This window comes from Myotis myotis, unplaced genomic scaffold, assembly GCF_014108235.1.
Source record: "Myotis myotis isolate mMyoMyo1 unplaced genomic scaffold, mMyoMyo1.p scaffold_m19_p_1, whole genome shotgun sequence".
NCBI lineage: Eukaryota > Metazoa > Chordata > Mammalia > Chiroptera > Vespertilionidae > Myotis > Myotis myotis.
The window spans coordinates 92,286,434-92,303,396 of record NW_023416313.1 but is presented as its reverse complement, the minus strand read 5'-3'; the positions used below and the strand labels follow the sequence as shown (position 1 = coordinate 92,303,396).

The window sequence follows — 16,963 nt, the reverse complement described above, 5'->3', positions numbered from 1 at the left end:
AAAGAGAAATTACAGACTTCTTTGGCCAAGGAACCCATTTTCTCTAGGGGTTTCACATGATTAGAATTTCTCCTAGAAAATGCTGTTCTTTTAAAGATACCTCCTTTATTCAAATTTGGGGAGGAATATTAATTTTTAACAATAGAAGTGTATGATTGGAACTACCAAATATTTGAAAAATTATTTGACATACTTCAGACATTGCTAAGATTCCTATATAGCAATGCTAAACACGAAATAGTCTCCACTGAATTAAGAGTAGACTGAATAAATAGAATGTCTTACACATACAGAACTACTGTCTAATGTAAGCAGATATAGTTGCAATTAATAAAATATAATTTATTCAAGAGCATTACTGAATTTCTTCACATAGTCTATCAGTTCATAAACACTAAAAATCCTTGTTTATCTGTCTGTCTATCTAAAAGTTGCTCATTTTCATAGTCTGAGAACCAATATCATTCAATTAATATCCCTGGGGAAATCAGCAGCGCCTTAAGGCCATTATAGATTAGTATGTGCTCCAAGTGGGTCATGGACATACCTGGGAATAATTCTGGAACTTCTATGGCTATTTTGAGAGGTATAGCACAGACATAAATTAGCTTCCAATAAATTTAGGGAAGTAAATTAGGAATAGACAATATGCACTTTAAGGAACCCTCCTCTCCCATGATGTTTTTAAGTGTTCCACCAGAAAACAAACACCTACTAAGGAATGCTTTAGACTCCTTCAAAGAGAAAAGTGCTCACCAGGGCTTGGGAAAACACTGGGTGGATCATCCGGAATGAATTACAATATGCAACTCTTTGACGTGAACATGGAATACATTGATAAGGTTTTATATTCTTGGAACAGAACTAAAAACCCAATAACTTGCTCATAGCTGTCACTGTGGAACACTTTCCCTTGCACACTTGGTCAAAAAGTACCACAACTTTTACTGAGATGTCATGGTCTGACATATCAATGTTTTAATAAATAGAAATGATTATTTAATACTAAATAATCCTAAAATAATCTTTCAATTCAGTTTTAGGAAAGTTGCATTAAAATCACTATTACCATACCTATGAAACTTATACCATCTACACCAATAAAAGAGAAACATGGTAATTGGCGTATGACCGCTACCCTTTTCAATGGCTAATCAGCGAGATATGCAAATTAACTGTCAGCCAAGATGGCGGCCGGCAGCCAGGCAGCTTGAAACTAACATGAGGCTTGCTTGCTTCAGTGACGGAGGAAACCAATGTTCCCCGCCTGAGGCTGCAGGCCTCTGAGCGGGCAGTTTCAAACATTGTAACAAATACCGCCAGACTTCAGCCAGCAGATTCGCAACATTGTATGCAAAGCGGAGGCCTAAGAGCTGGAGCCAAGCCTCAAGCTAAAGCTGGCCCAGAATAAAAAAAAAAAAAAAGGAAAAAAGGAGCGTTTGGGAGTTCAGTAACCCCCAGCCTTAAAACAGCCCTCAGCCCCTCACCCAGACTGGCCAGGCACCCCAGTGGGGACCCCCACCCTGAAGGATGTGTGACCAGCTGCAAACAGCCATCATCCCCTCATCCAGGCTGGCCAGGCACCCCAGTGGGGACCCCCACCCTGATCCAGGACACCCTTCAGGGCAAACCAGCCAGCCCCCACCCGTGCACCAAGCCTCTATCCTATATAGTAAAAGGGTAATATGCCTCCCAGCACTGGGATCAGTGGAGTCGAGAGGCCTCCCAGCACCAGGATCAGCATGATAGGGGGCAGCGGCCAAACACCCTGATCAGCCCTGCTCTGTGTGTGACAGTGCGGCACCCCAACCAGCCCCCCCCCCCCCGGGCCCTGCTCTGTGTGTGACGGGGTAGAGCCATAACCTCCCCATCGGCCCTGCCCTGAGTGCGAGAGTGGCGGCGCCCCAATCCCCTGATTGGCCCTGCTCTGTGGGTGATAGAGGGCGGCGCCCCAACCCACTGATCCGCCCTGCTCTGTGTGTGACAGGGGACGGTGCCCCAACTCCCCTATCGGACCTACTCTGTGAGTGACAGGGGGGAGCTCCTCAACCCCCTGATCAGCCCTGCTCTGTGCGTGACAGGAGGGAGCTCCCCAACCCCCTGATGGGCCCTGCTCTGTGCATGACAGGGTACGGAGCCCCAACCCCCCTGATTGGCCCTGCTCTGTGCGTGACAGGGGGTCGCGCCACAACCTCCCCATGGACCCTGCCTTGAGTGTGACGGGGGTGGTGCCCCAACCCCCCAATCGGCCCTGCTCTGAGCCTGACCAGGGGCTGCACCTAGGGATTGGGCCTGCCCTCTGCCACCTGGGAGCAGGCCTAAGCCAGCAGGTCGTTATCTCCCGAGGGGTCCCAGACTGCGAGAGGGCACAGGCCGGGCTGAGGGACCCCCTCCTCCCCCCCGAGTGCACAAATTTTTGTGCACCGGGCCTCTAGTCTATATATATAAAAGCCTAAGCGATTGTTAAGGCAGGACGACCGGAAGACCGGCCGGTAGCTATTACGTGCATTGACCACCAGGGGGCAAATGCTCAACGCAGGAGCTGGCTCCTGGTGGTCAGTACACTCCCACAGCCAACCTCCCCCTGGTTAGCCAGCCCAGATCGGCCCTGATTGCTGGGCAGGCCGAGGGACCCCACCTGTGCACGAATTCGTGCACCCGGCATCTAGTCTAATAAATGATAAAAACGAACAACAAAACAAAACAAACAAAAACCCTGCAGAATACATAAGCTGGTATCAGTAAAATTCTTGCCTACCATTTTACTTTAACATTCTGACTTATTAAATTAATGCTATTACCTCTCAGAAAAGCAAAAATAATGACATGTCTGTCTGCACAGTAAAATATATGCCAACCATGCCACATGGGGTATGGGAGAAGGGGATGGATGGGTATTTTATACCTTTCTAAATTATTTGAAATTTTTCTAACAAGCATGTACTATTCTTATATTATGTAAAAACAGATTTTTAAAAAGAACAAAGCAACTGCTACAAACTTGCCAAATGTGAAAAAATCCCTCCAGAAATCCTACTGCTATTTCTCTTACTCTAGGCAGGACCACCTAGATCCACACTTGACCAATGGATATCTTATTTTAAGAATATTCTACTGATTATAAATCATATTAAATGATTATTTTGAAAGTAATTTTTTTCTTTCAATTGCAGTTTGCATTCATTGTTATTTTGTATTGGTTTCAGGTATACAGCATAGTGGTTAGACAATCATATGCTTTACAAAGTGTTCCTCCAGCTAGTTCCATTACCCACCTGGCACCATATATAGCTCTAATAAATCTAAAGACAAACTTGGGTTGAATTACAGTTTTCAATTTATATCAAATCTTCATGCAGTGGAAAACGGAGCACTGGACTCAGAGCTCATGTGTGAGTAAGAATAACAGCTCTGAACCAACTAGCAGTATGACTGTGGTAAGCCGCCCTATCTCCTCATGGGTAACCAATGGCAAAATAATAGTGTGGTTTAGTTTAGAGGTCAGACTTTAGTTTTTGACTGGCTGGGTTTCAAATCCTAGTGCCATCGCTTCCTGCCCTGTTACACTAGAAAAGGTGTTTCACCTTGCTGTGTTTTTGACCCAGTCCAGCACCAAATAGGCTCAAAATGCCCTGGTCAAACATTAGATATACCAAAGAATCTCTACAGCTATCAGATCTGACCAACTCAAAATTTTGTTTTGAGTCCATTGAGCCAAATGGCTAACAAAATATCTTGAGGCATCCACTGAAAAAACTGTTGAGACTGAGTTCTCCTATCATGAGTCTACTCAAGAAAGTATTTCCTTCAGCCAGCATCACTGTTTAGGTGACTTGATGGACGGTGGCTATTCCATTCACACAGAGCTTTGAAGAAGGTAACAAAACCATTTTGTATTTTTTTTTTTAATGAAATAGGAAATGCTTCTTGTTTCGTAACAATACTTTACAAATATGAAGCCAAGATATCACAATCTAAAATATCATTATAAAATACTGTCAAAGTGAATAACATGAGTGTAACACTATGCACCATTAATCTAGCAAATAAATGTTGGTTTAAAAAAGGAAGCTGCCAGGTACAAGAGTACTATGATCAACACTGGTTAATAACATAATGGATTATTGTTCATCTTACTTAATGTATTTCAACATACTATCACTATCACCTATAAATTATGAAATGTATTATTATACCTGTCCTTACATGAGTCAAGTTTTAAACCAAACTACATTTTCTCCGTCCTCTCAAAGATGAGCTTGGTACCTCCAGAACAATGTGGTCCATATTATCACTTTAGGAACAAAATTTCATGGACACACCCAACCCGCCTGCCCAAGCAAACATATACAAATTATGACAGGCTTCTTCCCTCGGGTAAATCATTTTTACAGTGGCTGTAAAAATGGTCGTGTTTACTTTTTCTTTACAATAAATATTCAACCTCATGGGACAAATACATCTGTATAAGTATATATTTGGGATATCAGATTTAAGACTATCATAAATACTTCTGAAGGCCCCTCATAGAATTTTTTAGCTTTAGAATCTGTCAGAAGTATTTGTAAAGCATTTTTTTAAATACCAGATTCTTTTTGTTTTGTTTTGTTTTGTTTTGTAATAGCTTTAAAAAAAAAAAAAACTTGTAGATATTCCAGCTAAAAACATTTATGCAGAAAAGAAATTGCCACATACTAATGGAACAATGCATAGCGTGCATTAAATTTATACACTCCTTCAATTTCCTAATGAATTACAGTACATCCAAATGTGAGTAAAGACTGTAAGGTTTTTACGTGAGGTTTTCTTTTATTATTAGGGGTAAGAGCTTTTAATATCTTATGATTCAAGTAACATGTTTTATAAATGAGTTTTCTGTTACAATATCCCAGTACCCTTTACTGATGAACCTTAAAGATGTATATACTCATGTCACTCTAGTGAACCAATTATCCCCTCTGTTTGCAACCCTTTGTATTTTACCTTTATTTTAAATGTATTTATCTTAAGTATCACAAGACAGATTAATTAACCTAATTTTCCACTGATCACATCATTACAGAATTATTCCTTCCGCTGCGGCTGCTGCTCTTCATCAGCCACACAGCAGGCTGGGGCAGTAATCCCGTGCTTACTTCCTTCTCTGAGCATTTAGTGCCATGCCAGCCATTCTGTGAAATGTGCACTGCTCGAAACTGCATCCGACCAGTGCCTTCACTTTGGCAAGGAAAGCGTCTACTGAAGACGAGAAAACAGTTCTGTTTTGGGAGTACATTCTGTCCTTGAGTCAGCAGATTGCACAGAGGGTACAAGGTAAAGCTTTCCCTGCCATCTGTCTCTCCTAGTTCTTGTTGAAGGGGAGCACTAGAGAAAGCCCCTATCTATCTCTTATCTAGTGACTTCCGTGGCCTGCAGTGGTTACGTCTGCTACTCTCGCACTCTGTGCTATCCTCAGGGTAGGAACTCTACCACTAGCTCCATGTGCCTCGTCAGATCACCGTGGATAGTGGCACCTTCCTTGCTGAGGCTCCAACCCCAATAGACTGTGTACTTAAGATGGGTAATCTGTTATCAGTAAAAAGCCATTCCCAAGTAAAACCAACACACCTTGAAAATACAAGGTTGAATTCCCTGGGCTTCAGTTCATTATATTTACACGTTAGTGTATAAGTTGAATCATTAGAATCAGCTTCAGTGACATTTTTGTAAAAACAAAAGTTCACAGAAGATTGCTTAGGACTTTTGTTGAACTAAGTTCAAAGTAATGCCCTACAAATGAAAATCACTACTTCACAATTTCCATTCCCACCATAAAGGTTCTATAAGTTCCCTATTTTTCTTGAATAAGAAAAAAAACCCAACAACTATTCATTAGAAGGAATTAAAAAAACAAAACTTCAGTGGCTACTGCCATTTCCTAGATCTAATTGTTAGCTTTTAGTGTATAACTTAATGATTTTGCTCACGCTCTTTTATTCTACAAAACTCAAAGTTAATTGAGGAAAAATATTAATTTCTTAAATGAAATTTATATATTTTACCATCTTTTTACTTTCAACAATATTTAAGCTAACTAAAGGAGGAAAGTATTCCATTCCATTTATTTTCTTTCTAAAAATGAGAAAAATACTTTAAATGCTAAAGTTCTCAAAAATATAGTTCCATTTCCTCTCTAAGACCTTAATATGTTTCCCTTAAATTGTAGATTCATTTATTGTGAATATTACCAATAGAATTGATACTGTTAAACAAAATTACCTGCTAATTTATAAACAGTAATACTTATTGGAAAATTAAGAAATGGTTTTCATAAAATTTCTCATATGAGAAAAAGATTCTAATTTCTGCAGGTAGGGTTTGCACGCTGAGGTTTGGCTTTGGTCACATGACTACCCAGAAAGCAACACCTGGGGTGAACTCTAAGAGTGCCATTGCAAATGACAGCAGTAAGAAGAGTTCACTGTGGAATCAATAACACATTTTCATATCACTTAACTGCAAAATATTGACATTGGTCTTTTTTTCTTTTCTTTTTCTTTTTTTTTAATGTGGCAAATTCCAGACTCTGCTAATTGAATAAGAGAGTTTGGGGTGGGTTTTTTTTCTATAATTTTTAAAAAATCAATTTCCTCTTTGAAAGATTTTTATTAACACTCATGACTAAAATATAATTCATATTTGAGTAAATAAAACTTACCACTTGGAGAATGTCTTCATCTTTTGGCATAACACTAAGTTCCAATGTTGTATCACTGAAATTGAAAATATACAAATACTATTTCAGGGAGGTGGGAATATGTAAGAAAGACATCAAGAAAAAAATAGTTAACTCAGAAGTATTTCTTAAATTGCTTAAGAGTTTAAGTTTTGGTTTTTAAAAAAAGTCTTTATTTTTTTTTAAATCCCAAGCATTAAAATGAAATTAATTCATACACATACACACACACACACACACACACACACACACACACACACTAATTATATATGAAAAAGAGCACCCTGCCATATATTTGAGCTATTCATAATCAGTCAAGGCTTCTTTATAATTTAGAAACATAATTTAATTTAGAAACAAAGTATATTATTACTATTAAATAGTCCTGGAACAAAATTCATCAGTATATAATTTGTCATTATTATTTTACTTCAAGTAACAGAACAAATCACACATTTTTAGCACACATTATCACTATTTATCATGTTAAAAAGTACATGAACATAAAAATAACCAAAGATCCCTCACATTTAACATTTTAAGCAATATTAAGCATTCTCATTTTGAAATATCCCCTTTGGGCCTCAGAGGTGAAGAAAATCAGAGTTCACCATCAAAACTTTTTTTTTAATGTTTTTATTGATTTTATTGATGGGGAATGGAGAGGGATAGAGAGATAGGAACATCGATGAAAGAGAAATCATCGACTGGGCTGCCTCTTACATGACCCCTACTGGGGATCAAGCCTGTAACCCGGGCATGTGCCCTGACCAGGAATCGAACCAGTGACCTCTTGGTTCATGGGTCACTGCTCAACCATTAAGCCACACCAGCCGAGCACAACTTACTTTTTTATTGATTTTTAGAAAGAATGGAGGGGGGAAGAGAGGGAGAGACAGAGAGAGAGAGGGGGGGGAGAGGGAGAAGAAGAAGAAGAGGGAGGGGAAAGGGAGGTAAAGAGAGAGAGAGAGAGAGAGAGAGAAGAGATCAATTTATAACGTTTGAAATAATATAGTATTTCAACTATTATGCTTTCTTCTTTATGATTGAATTTTAGAGCCTTTACAGGAAAACTCGACATCTCATTTCATTTTGGTGCCATATCCTGTTCAAAATGATAGACAGTTTCTCTATATATGAAAAAGTTCAAAGGAGTAAATTGTATTGAGTCTTGCGACCTGGAATTGCATTTAGATAAGGCAAGGAGAGTGGTGCTGTCCCCATCAAGTGCTCCAATATCTAACCTAACAATATCAGGTAGCATTTTTCTCAATATAATCAAGAGATTAAAAAACAATCAACAAACAAGAAAAACCCCACAAAATCCACTAATTTACTGGTGTCTCTTTTTGATAGATTTGAACCCTTATTTGGGTGTTTATAAATGCTAAGAAATTAGAAAACCAATAAGAAGCACAGGTTCAAATGAATGTAACTAGTAAAATATATAGGTATTTGTATTTCAATGTTTAGAATTGGTAGAAAATACATACTGATGTTTAGATAAATTCTTCTGCAAGAGTACATTGTTAGATTAATATACTGCAGAATCTCAATGGCTTTGTGCTGCATTTTCCATTTGCTAAAAACAGCAGATAAAAGGAACACGATTTTTAAAAAGAAAATAGGCCCAGCCAGTGTGGCTTAGTGGTTGAACATGGACCTATGAACCAGGAGGTCACAGTTCAATTCCCAGTCAGGGCACATGCCTGAGCTGCGGGCCTGATCCCCAGTAGGGGGCATGCAGGAGGCAGCTGATCAATGATTTTCTTTCATCATTGTTGTTTCTATTTCTCTCTCCCTCTCCCTTCCTGTCTGAAATCAATACAAATAAGTTTTTTTAAAAATAAGCGACAGATCCAAAGACAGAGAAACAGCAATCAGACTATCAATCCCCAGAGGGAAAGTAGGGGAGGGTGGGGGCAAGGGGAAGAGATCAACCAAAGGACTTGTATGCGTGCATATAAGCCAAACCAATGGACATGGACAACAGGGGGATGAAAGCATGAGTGGCGGGGCGGAGGTTGGGGGTTAATGGGGGGGATGAGGACATACTTGTAATACCTTAACCAATAAAGAAATTAAAGATAAAAAAAAAATAAGAAAGAAAATACGATCATGAAAAAACAGGATTTCTCTATTTTTCAAATTGCTTTATTGGCTAAAAAGTTAGGAATGCCATTTCATTTGAAAGATGAACTGCACCAATAATGAAAATAAATAAATAATATGGATTTTGAGGGAAACAAAGATTATAGTTATGGTCACTTGGAAAGCCTATTTTTAAAGAAGACATGTTAACAAATACACTAAACGTCCTCAAATTGCAGGCTGACAAAATATCCTATATAATAAAAGGCTAATATGCAAACAGACTGAATGGTGAAATGACCGGTCGCTATGACGCGCACTGACCACCAGGGGGCAGACACTCAATGCAGGAGCTGCCCCCTAGTGGTCAGTGTGCTCCCACAGGGGGAGTGCTGCTCAGAAGCCCTGAGCCGAGCTCAGGGCTGGCTAGTGCAGCAGCAGTGGAGGGAGCCTCTCCTGCCTCTGTGGCAGTCGGACATCCCCCAAGGGCTCCCGGACTGTGAGAGGGTGCAGGCCGGGCTGAGGGAACCCCGCTCCAAGTGTACAAATTTCGTGTACCGGGCCTCTAGTATTGGTATATTTACGATGATCTAAATTATTTTAAGAAAAGGAAATTTGGGGTGGATCTCCCCACTGCCTCTGAAGAGACTTCAGATGCTTTACCAGTCCCCAAGACTCCTCAATACTCTAAGATAAATTAGTAAGAAACACCTAGACTTCAATGTTAGAGGCTAAATTTAAGATTTGCTTTCTTTAAGACTGCCATTATATATTAAAATAGTAAGAATACTCTGAGATCAATAAGTCATGATCACATTATCTAATTGTAAAAATGACCATGTATTAGGGCATCTGTGTAACTAACAGATTATAGTCTCAGCCATCGTTAGAGAAGCTTGATAGACATCTTTATAAAGTAAAAATCTTCAACTTAATTACAGACAGGTGGGGATGGATAATATAAGGCACTATATAACCCAAAAGTTAATATATCTTAATCTGGGGAAAACGTACGGTAGTGATTATCTAGAAATTAGACCCCAGATTCATACATACTCTTGAAAAAAATTCAATATGGTAACCTCTTTGGCTTTCAATTTCTTTATTTGTAATTTAAAAAAATTTTCTAGGTGTGTGGTAGATAAAAAGAGTGTAGGCCTAAACCATCTTTGAGGTCTTATAGATGGTCACTCTACAAATATTTATTTAGCTTTAGAACTCAAAATTCTATCATTCTGTACAATGCAGGCAAACAAATGGATTAAAAAGATAACTTCTAGCTATATTGGTTAAAACAACTGAATAAATTTGAGCCAAGGAATATTATTCAATAAGCTATTTGAAGATTACTAAGAGGTTTTGTTTGTTTTTTAAATACATTTTTATTAATTTTAGAGAGAGAGAAAGAAAGGGAAAGAGAGAGAGAAAAACATTGATTGGCTGCTTCATGTGCCCCACCTACTGGGGATCAAGCCTGCAACCTGGGTATGTGCTCTGACAGAGAATCAAACCACCAGCCTTTTGGTGCATGGGACGTGCCCAACCAACTAAGTCACACAAACTAGGGCAGAAAGAGGTTTTAAAATCAATTATGTATGCATTTATTTATATATTTTGTAAACAAATTAACATTTGTCACTTCAAATAAAAGTGGGAAACTTACAGGCAATCTAAAGTGCATGCCTGTTAAACTCTAAAGGATTTTAATCACATGTTTGATAAAACTGTCAAAGCAAAGCTACCAACTAAGCTATCCTCAGGAGTCTTCCTGGCAACTCCCAAGTGTGTTATCCACTTTAAGAGAAAGTTTCACATCACACCAATTTCCTACAGAAGTACAATGTTGTATTCAATCTACTTGCTCCATTGGTTTAAAAAACCCATCTTTAGCAAAATTAATTGTATTTCAAGAATCTTACCTGTTCTGAATTAAAGCAATTACTTGGGAATAGGTCTTTCCAATAACACTTTCTCCATTGACTTTTATAATTCGGTCACCTTCAAAGAAGATTAAAAAAAAAATCACATGAAGAATTTCTAAAGAAAGTCACTTCTGAATACTTTTGAAATATGCCTTGAGTAACACAATTTTTTAATGTATCCTTGCTCATTAAAAATAAACCTAAACTTTAATATATCTGGCTTCTTATGAAATACTAGAGGCCTGGTGCACAAATTCAAGCATGGGTGGGGGCCAGCTGGGGGAAGGGGCCATGGGCAATTGGCCGGCCGGCCTCGCCCCCTGGTCAAACTCCTAGTCAAGAGGACAATTTGCATATTAGCCCTTTATTATATAGGATAGCCATGTTTTAAATAAGAGGTCCAGTCATTGATGAATTTAGACACCTCAAAAGGTATAGTCACTGAGTGGCCATAGCTCTACTATTTATGCCTCTATCAGCTATTTTCTGAGTTGTAGTTTTCCTGTTTACTCTGTCATTTGTGATAGAAAAACATTCAATAAACTTAAACAACTGTTTTCGTAACTTGGTGTCTAATTCTATATAGCTGATTTACTTGTAGTATTCTCCCAATCTACTGAGTTTATTGATTAGCACTGTATGACAGAACTTAAATATGGATATGTACATGGTTTAATGTGTTCTTCATTTTAATAGGAAACACATTTTGATTACTCAGAAAAACTCAGGGGAGTAGAAAGGAAAATATTGGGGGGAAAAGGATAGGCAAAAAAGGAATAAAGGAAAAAATGTCCTGTGTATGTGCTTATCACAGTATCTCCTCAACCTTGTGAGGCTTAGAAAGTGATGGGCGATACCTTCTCAGAAATGGAATCCCATATGTGCACTGACATGCACATTATACATATTAATGATATTGAAATTAGGCTTACTTTAAGTGTGATGAAAGAGATAATTAAGGTAAATAATAAAGGTAGGTAACAGTACACCCTAATAAATCTTAGCAATGACACTCACCACTGATATTTGAAATTTATCTGTAGCTGAAAAGACATTTTACTCAAAAGCTAATAAAAGATGGTTTTTTACTAATACCCATTTTAAATTATTTCATGTTCAAAAACAAGAGAAAAGAATAACTTTTTAGAGTGTACATGAATATAAATGAAATCTCTACTGAGTTTTTATTAAAATCAGAAAACATTTTAGAACCAACAGCTATCAGATTATATTCTCTGATACCTACAGATGAGGCTAGGCTTGCACTGCATTAAAGAGTTAAGCTACTATTTGTGGTGCAAGTTAATTCAGATGAGGTACTTTCAGAACTAAGAGATCCAAAAAGATTATTTCAATTATGTCACCAAATACCTTCATCATTTTCTTACCTTGTAATCCTTTGTCAAAATGAATGTGTGTAGCCTGGCTGGTGTTGTCAAAATAAAATGTGTGCAGCCCAGCCGGTGTAGCTCAGTGGTTGACCTATGAACCAGGAGGTCACGGAATGATTTCTGGTCAGAGCATATGCCCGGGTTGTGGGCTCAATCCCCAGTGTGGGGAGTGCAGGAGGCAGCAGATTAATGATTCTCTCTCATCAATGATGTTTCTATCCCTCTCTCCCTCTCTGAAATCAATAAAAATATATATTTTTTTAAAAATGAAAGGTGTGCAAAATAGGTTCTTTGAAAGGGCCTCTGAGAGTCCATTATCTGTGTGGTAACCCAAACTGCCCACAATTTATAATTTACATTAAGTTATTTCTGTTCAAACCCATCTATTTCGGTACCAAGAAACTATCAATTAGGTTTCAAAAAATAGTAATAATACATGTGAAGAAAAGGAAGAAACAGGCAAAAGTATAACTAAGGAGAAATTAGGAAGTGAAATATGGAAGAAGAAAGAACGGAGTGAAGAAGAAAGAACGGAGTGAAGAAGAAATAAAAAGGTGTTGTGTAAAGAATATCAGCACCTGTGCATAATCCGGCCTCAAAAGCAGGTCCTCCTTCTTTAACCTGCTTAACAAATATGGTGTCCATTGGTTCCAAGCGGTTTCTCTGTTTTCCTGTGGAGAGAAAATAAAGCCCAAGGCACAGTTTAACTTCACAATATTTTATTGAAATATCAAAATGTAAAAAGTAATTTAATTGAAACAATTAAACAAAGATTTTGAATGAACTATTAAATACCCTAAATTTGTATGCTAAAATCATAATTTAGGAGTTTTCACTGATTCAAATGATTATTTTGCTTCTTCCACAAAACAATAGTAATAGTGTCCATTTACTGAGTACATTCTGTATGTAAATTACTACACTAAGTACTGTGCTCACCTGAGAGCTAATTTCCATAGCAAGTAAGTATTACTATCACCATTGCATCGACAGAGGAAACTGAGGCCCAGAGAGACTAAGTAAATTCTCCAAGGTCATAGGCAGATTACACAGGCACTACTCACTGCTGTTTTTTAACCCTGCCTTGTGCTAAGTAAGCTTTAAGTTATAGCAACGAATAAGGCACAGTCCTTCTCCTTTAAGGATTCTGGTGGGAGAGAAACATTCAAACAAAGAATGGCACTATAGTATAAAACACATACAGTTCTGACAACGAGGAACACACGATCACCTCTGTGAGTCAAGTATTTCACAAATTGCTGTCCATGAACTATCTGCAGTAACATCTAAGGTGCTTGCTAAAAACCAATGTTCCTGGGTCCAATCGGAAACCTGCTGGGTCAACAAGTGTTCCAGGTGATCCTTACACATACTAATTTGAGAACAACGAACAGTTTTGGTAAAATAGAAGCCAAGGAAAAATTCACAGATAAGAGGACATTTAAGCCAAATGATAAGCATCATGGTAAGTAGGATGGGGAACAAAAAGGGAAACACACACAAAAAGGGAGACAGTGGTTCTCAGATCGGTCCCAGACCAGCATTACTCTCCTCAGGGAACGCGTTACAAGTGCAAACTTTTGGACCCCACTCCAGATCTACTGAATCGGAAACTCTGAGGTGACTGTGAAACACACTCCAGTTTGAGAACCACAGCCCTGACCTTAAAGAAGAATATGACAGACACATGCATGGAGTAATAGAATAATACTTGTTAAATAGCAATGCTGGGCAGAAAATGACAGGATGCAAATATAAAGAATTCATAATGATTGCCATATAAAACTGAATTTTTATTATCATGGTGTATCACAAAGGTGGCCCAAAAGAAATTTCCCAGGAAAGGAATACTGATCAGTAGCTCCTTTCATACTTAGTTATTTACTCTGAAAGAAGTCTTCCTAATCAGTGAACAACTAACTCAAGTACTAAAAAAGCAACAGGGTTTAGTGAAAACTGCTTGTGTTTTAGAAGCCAGTAGACATGGATTCAAATCCTTACTTTGGTACTTGATAGTTCAATTGCAATTAAGTAAACATTTTTTACATAAAGAAATAATTACGTTTTTTCTATAATATAGATAATTATTCTATGTTTTTATACTCCTCAGGGGTTCTCAGAAGACTTAATGTGATAACATTAGAATGCTCTCGGCATGGCATGTAATTGGAGTAATTCCTCAGTAAATGTATATTTCCACTCTTCTTTGCATACAGCTTAAATGAGGATGAGTTGACACATATTTTTATGTTCTTAATAATTAAAATTTTGAATGGTTAAAAAACACACTTTCAAAATATCTCATCCAATTTTAAATACTTTAAATTTACATTAACTATATATCAGATATCTTCCCAAGGAAATTCCATATAGCCTTCTCTCTATATTCAGATAACATGAAAATATTGTGAATCCTTTTGTCACTTCTGATTAGCTATGACAGTGATGACAGACAGCCATGAGTGCTTCCTCATGAGGTTTAGGAGGAACAAGAGAACTAATAATAGTCAAATTCCTACCACACAGAAAAATGTCCTAATTCTTAAAGTACTTGGGGACTAATTATATCTGCAACTTAATTTTCAAATGGTTTGAGGGAGGAAAATAAACCAAGATACCCACACACCCAGACACAAACATGGATAAAGCAAACATAGCAACATGTTAATTGATGCATCAAGAAGCTATACTTTGAAAAAGTTTTTTTTTAAAAAGCTGGGGGAATTTTTCTGTATATGCCATGCTTTATTTTCTTTCATAAAAGCTATCACTCACTACCTAAAATTACATTTTTATTTGCTTACATATGGGTTGTATGTCTCTCCCACTAAATTGAAGAGCAGGGATTTTGTCATGTTCCCTTATATCCATGACACCTATGACAAAACCTGACAGAGCAGGCATTCCATAAGTCATTATTCAATTAATGAGTAAACTTACTAATTCTCATGAGTCTTCATGATGGGTGCTATGATCCCAAGACCAAACTGTCCCGCGGAAGAAGCAGAGACTGATACTTGCAAAGAGACAGAGCAGGGATTTGAACCCAGGGTGGAATGCGAACATGGTGCTCCATGCTGCTTCAAAAGGAACTGAACTACTTATTCATTTGTCAAGCTTTACGGAAAAAAGTAGACAGTCCACTTACAATTAACTAGAAAGGATGCAAATCCTTAATTCTAATCAAATTGGTAATCAGGCTAGGTTCCCCTCTGGCCAACTCAGCATTTACAACTGAGTTGTACATACATGGCATTAGGTAAACCATGTATTTTCTCTTGGCTAGAGATTTGATGGTTTAATAAGTTTTGTTGTATCAAGTCATTGCTTGCAAGAAAAAATTTATATAATAAAAAAGAAGAATCATTTTTCTTATGAATGTCTTCTAGTCTACTGTGTCCCAAAGATGATAACACCAGACTTAGTTATTTAAAAATATAAAATGTCAATGACCATTAATGAATTCTACAAAATAATAAAAAGTTGGCTGAGTAGCAATGTAGTGACCTTAGAAATTTTTGATAGAAAATTTTACTTATACCGAATAGATGTAGTCCAAAATAATTTGATTCTAAATTCAATAAAGGAAATGCTAATTTTGCGATGATACTTGTGTAAAAAATGACACTTTGCCAATGACAAGTCCCTCAATACACTATGCCTGAAAACATATGAGTAGACTAAATAAAATATGAAATAGACTAAAAAAGAGCCCAATCCTATTATATCTGTTGAAACCTATACTTTTGGTTCTTGTTTCTGGGCTTTCCTTTCTGGGCTTTCTCAAAAATTCTGACTTGCTATTGCTACCTAGATATCACCTTTACCACAGAAAAAATTTCCCACAGATATCCATTAATTACAGGCTGGGTCACTAAGAAATATATGTCTCTTCAATTTCCATATTCTTTGACTCCAAGTCTTGAGTTAAACACTTGGTTCATTAATTTGAACAGTGTCTTCTTTTTAATATTTGCTCTTTGCAATTCCACTGGAATTGGAAATCCATGGTATCAAATTTAAAGTGTATTATTCAATCTCTGTGTCTTAATTTTTTGTAAGTCAGTTTCTAGATATGCAAAAGTAAGAGCCTGATCCTGAATTCTGGCAATTTACCAGGAAAAATGACTCCTCACTTCTGTATGACAATTTGGCAGAGTCAGACAGCTTCCCTGGCAATTCTGAGCAAAAGCCTCTTCAATTCTACATCTGTATTTTATAATTTCTCATTATTTTTAAGAACACAAAGGACATTTTAAATACCTTATTCATGTGTCATTTCCTTGACCTTATCAAAAGAAAGGAAAATGTTTCCTTTTAGCACCTACATGTAATTAAATCTTTCTATATTTGAGAAAAAGGAAGTAAAAATACAATGATCTTACATGGACAAGAATGGCTAAATTGACCAAGTACAGACAAAGTCTCATTTCATGCTATTTAATATACAATTAGTAAAGATTTAAACAAGAGGACAAAAAAAGCATACATGAATTTACCTCAAGTTGAATATTAGACTTCGAAATCAGAAACAATGCATATACTTTTATATTATAATAAATATAGTCAGTATGGAGAAAAAACATAACTGAATAAAACAATAATATATGTAGGGTATCCCAAAAATGCATACAGACACTTTGAATAATTATAAAGGCAGTGTTTTTTAAAATATATTTCATTTTCAAAATTGAGCTATCAGTTGTTAAAGTGTGTGTACATTTTTTTGAGATACCCTTAGGTAGTAGCTGCCAGACAAACACTGGATAAAGAAGCAGGCAGGCATGACTTTTATTCTCCATCTCCAGTATCATGCAGTAAGTAGGTCAGAGCGTGGGCCCTGT

The 16,963-nt window shown here is 37.3% G+C and overlaps 1 protein-coding gene across 12 annotated transcripts in view; it reads right to left on the bottom strand.

Annotated features, from left to right (window-relative positions):
* ARHGAP21 (Rho GTPase activating protein 21) overlaps positions 1-16,963 on the bottom strand; it is a 141,726-nt gene that overhangs the window by 47,960 nt on the left and 76,803 nt on the right. For 9 of the 12 annotated variants that reach the window (XM_036344976.1, XM_036344938.1, XM_036344966.1 and 6 more), the window contains exons 5-7: positions 12,698-12,790; positions 10,726-10,804; positions 6,698-6,752 (exon numbers count right to left, since the gene is read on the bottom strand). In XM_036344976.1, the coding sequence (XP_036200869.1) occupies positions 6,698-6,752; positions 10,726-10,804; positions 12,698-12,790 (227 nt within the window). The remainder of the gene's footprint in view (positions 1-6,697; positions 6,753-10,725; positions 10,805-12,697; positions 12,791-16,963) is intronic. The other 3 variants (XM_036345026.1, XM_036345033.1, XM_036345015.1) reach the window with 2 other exon arrangements.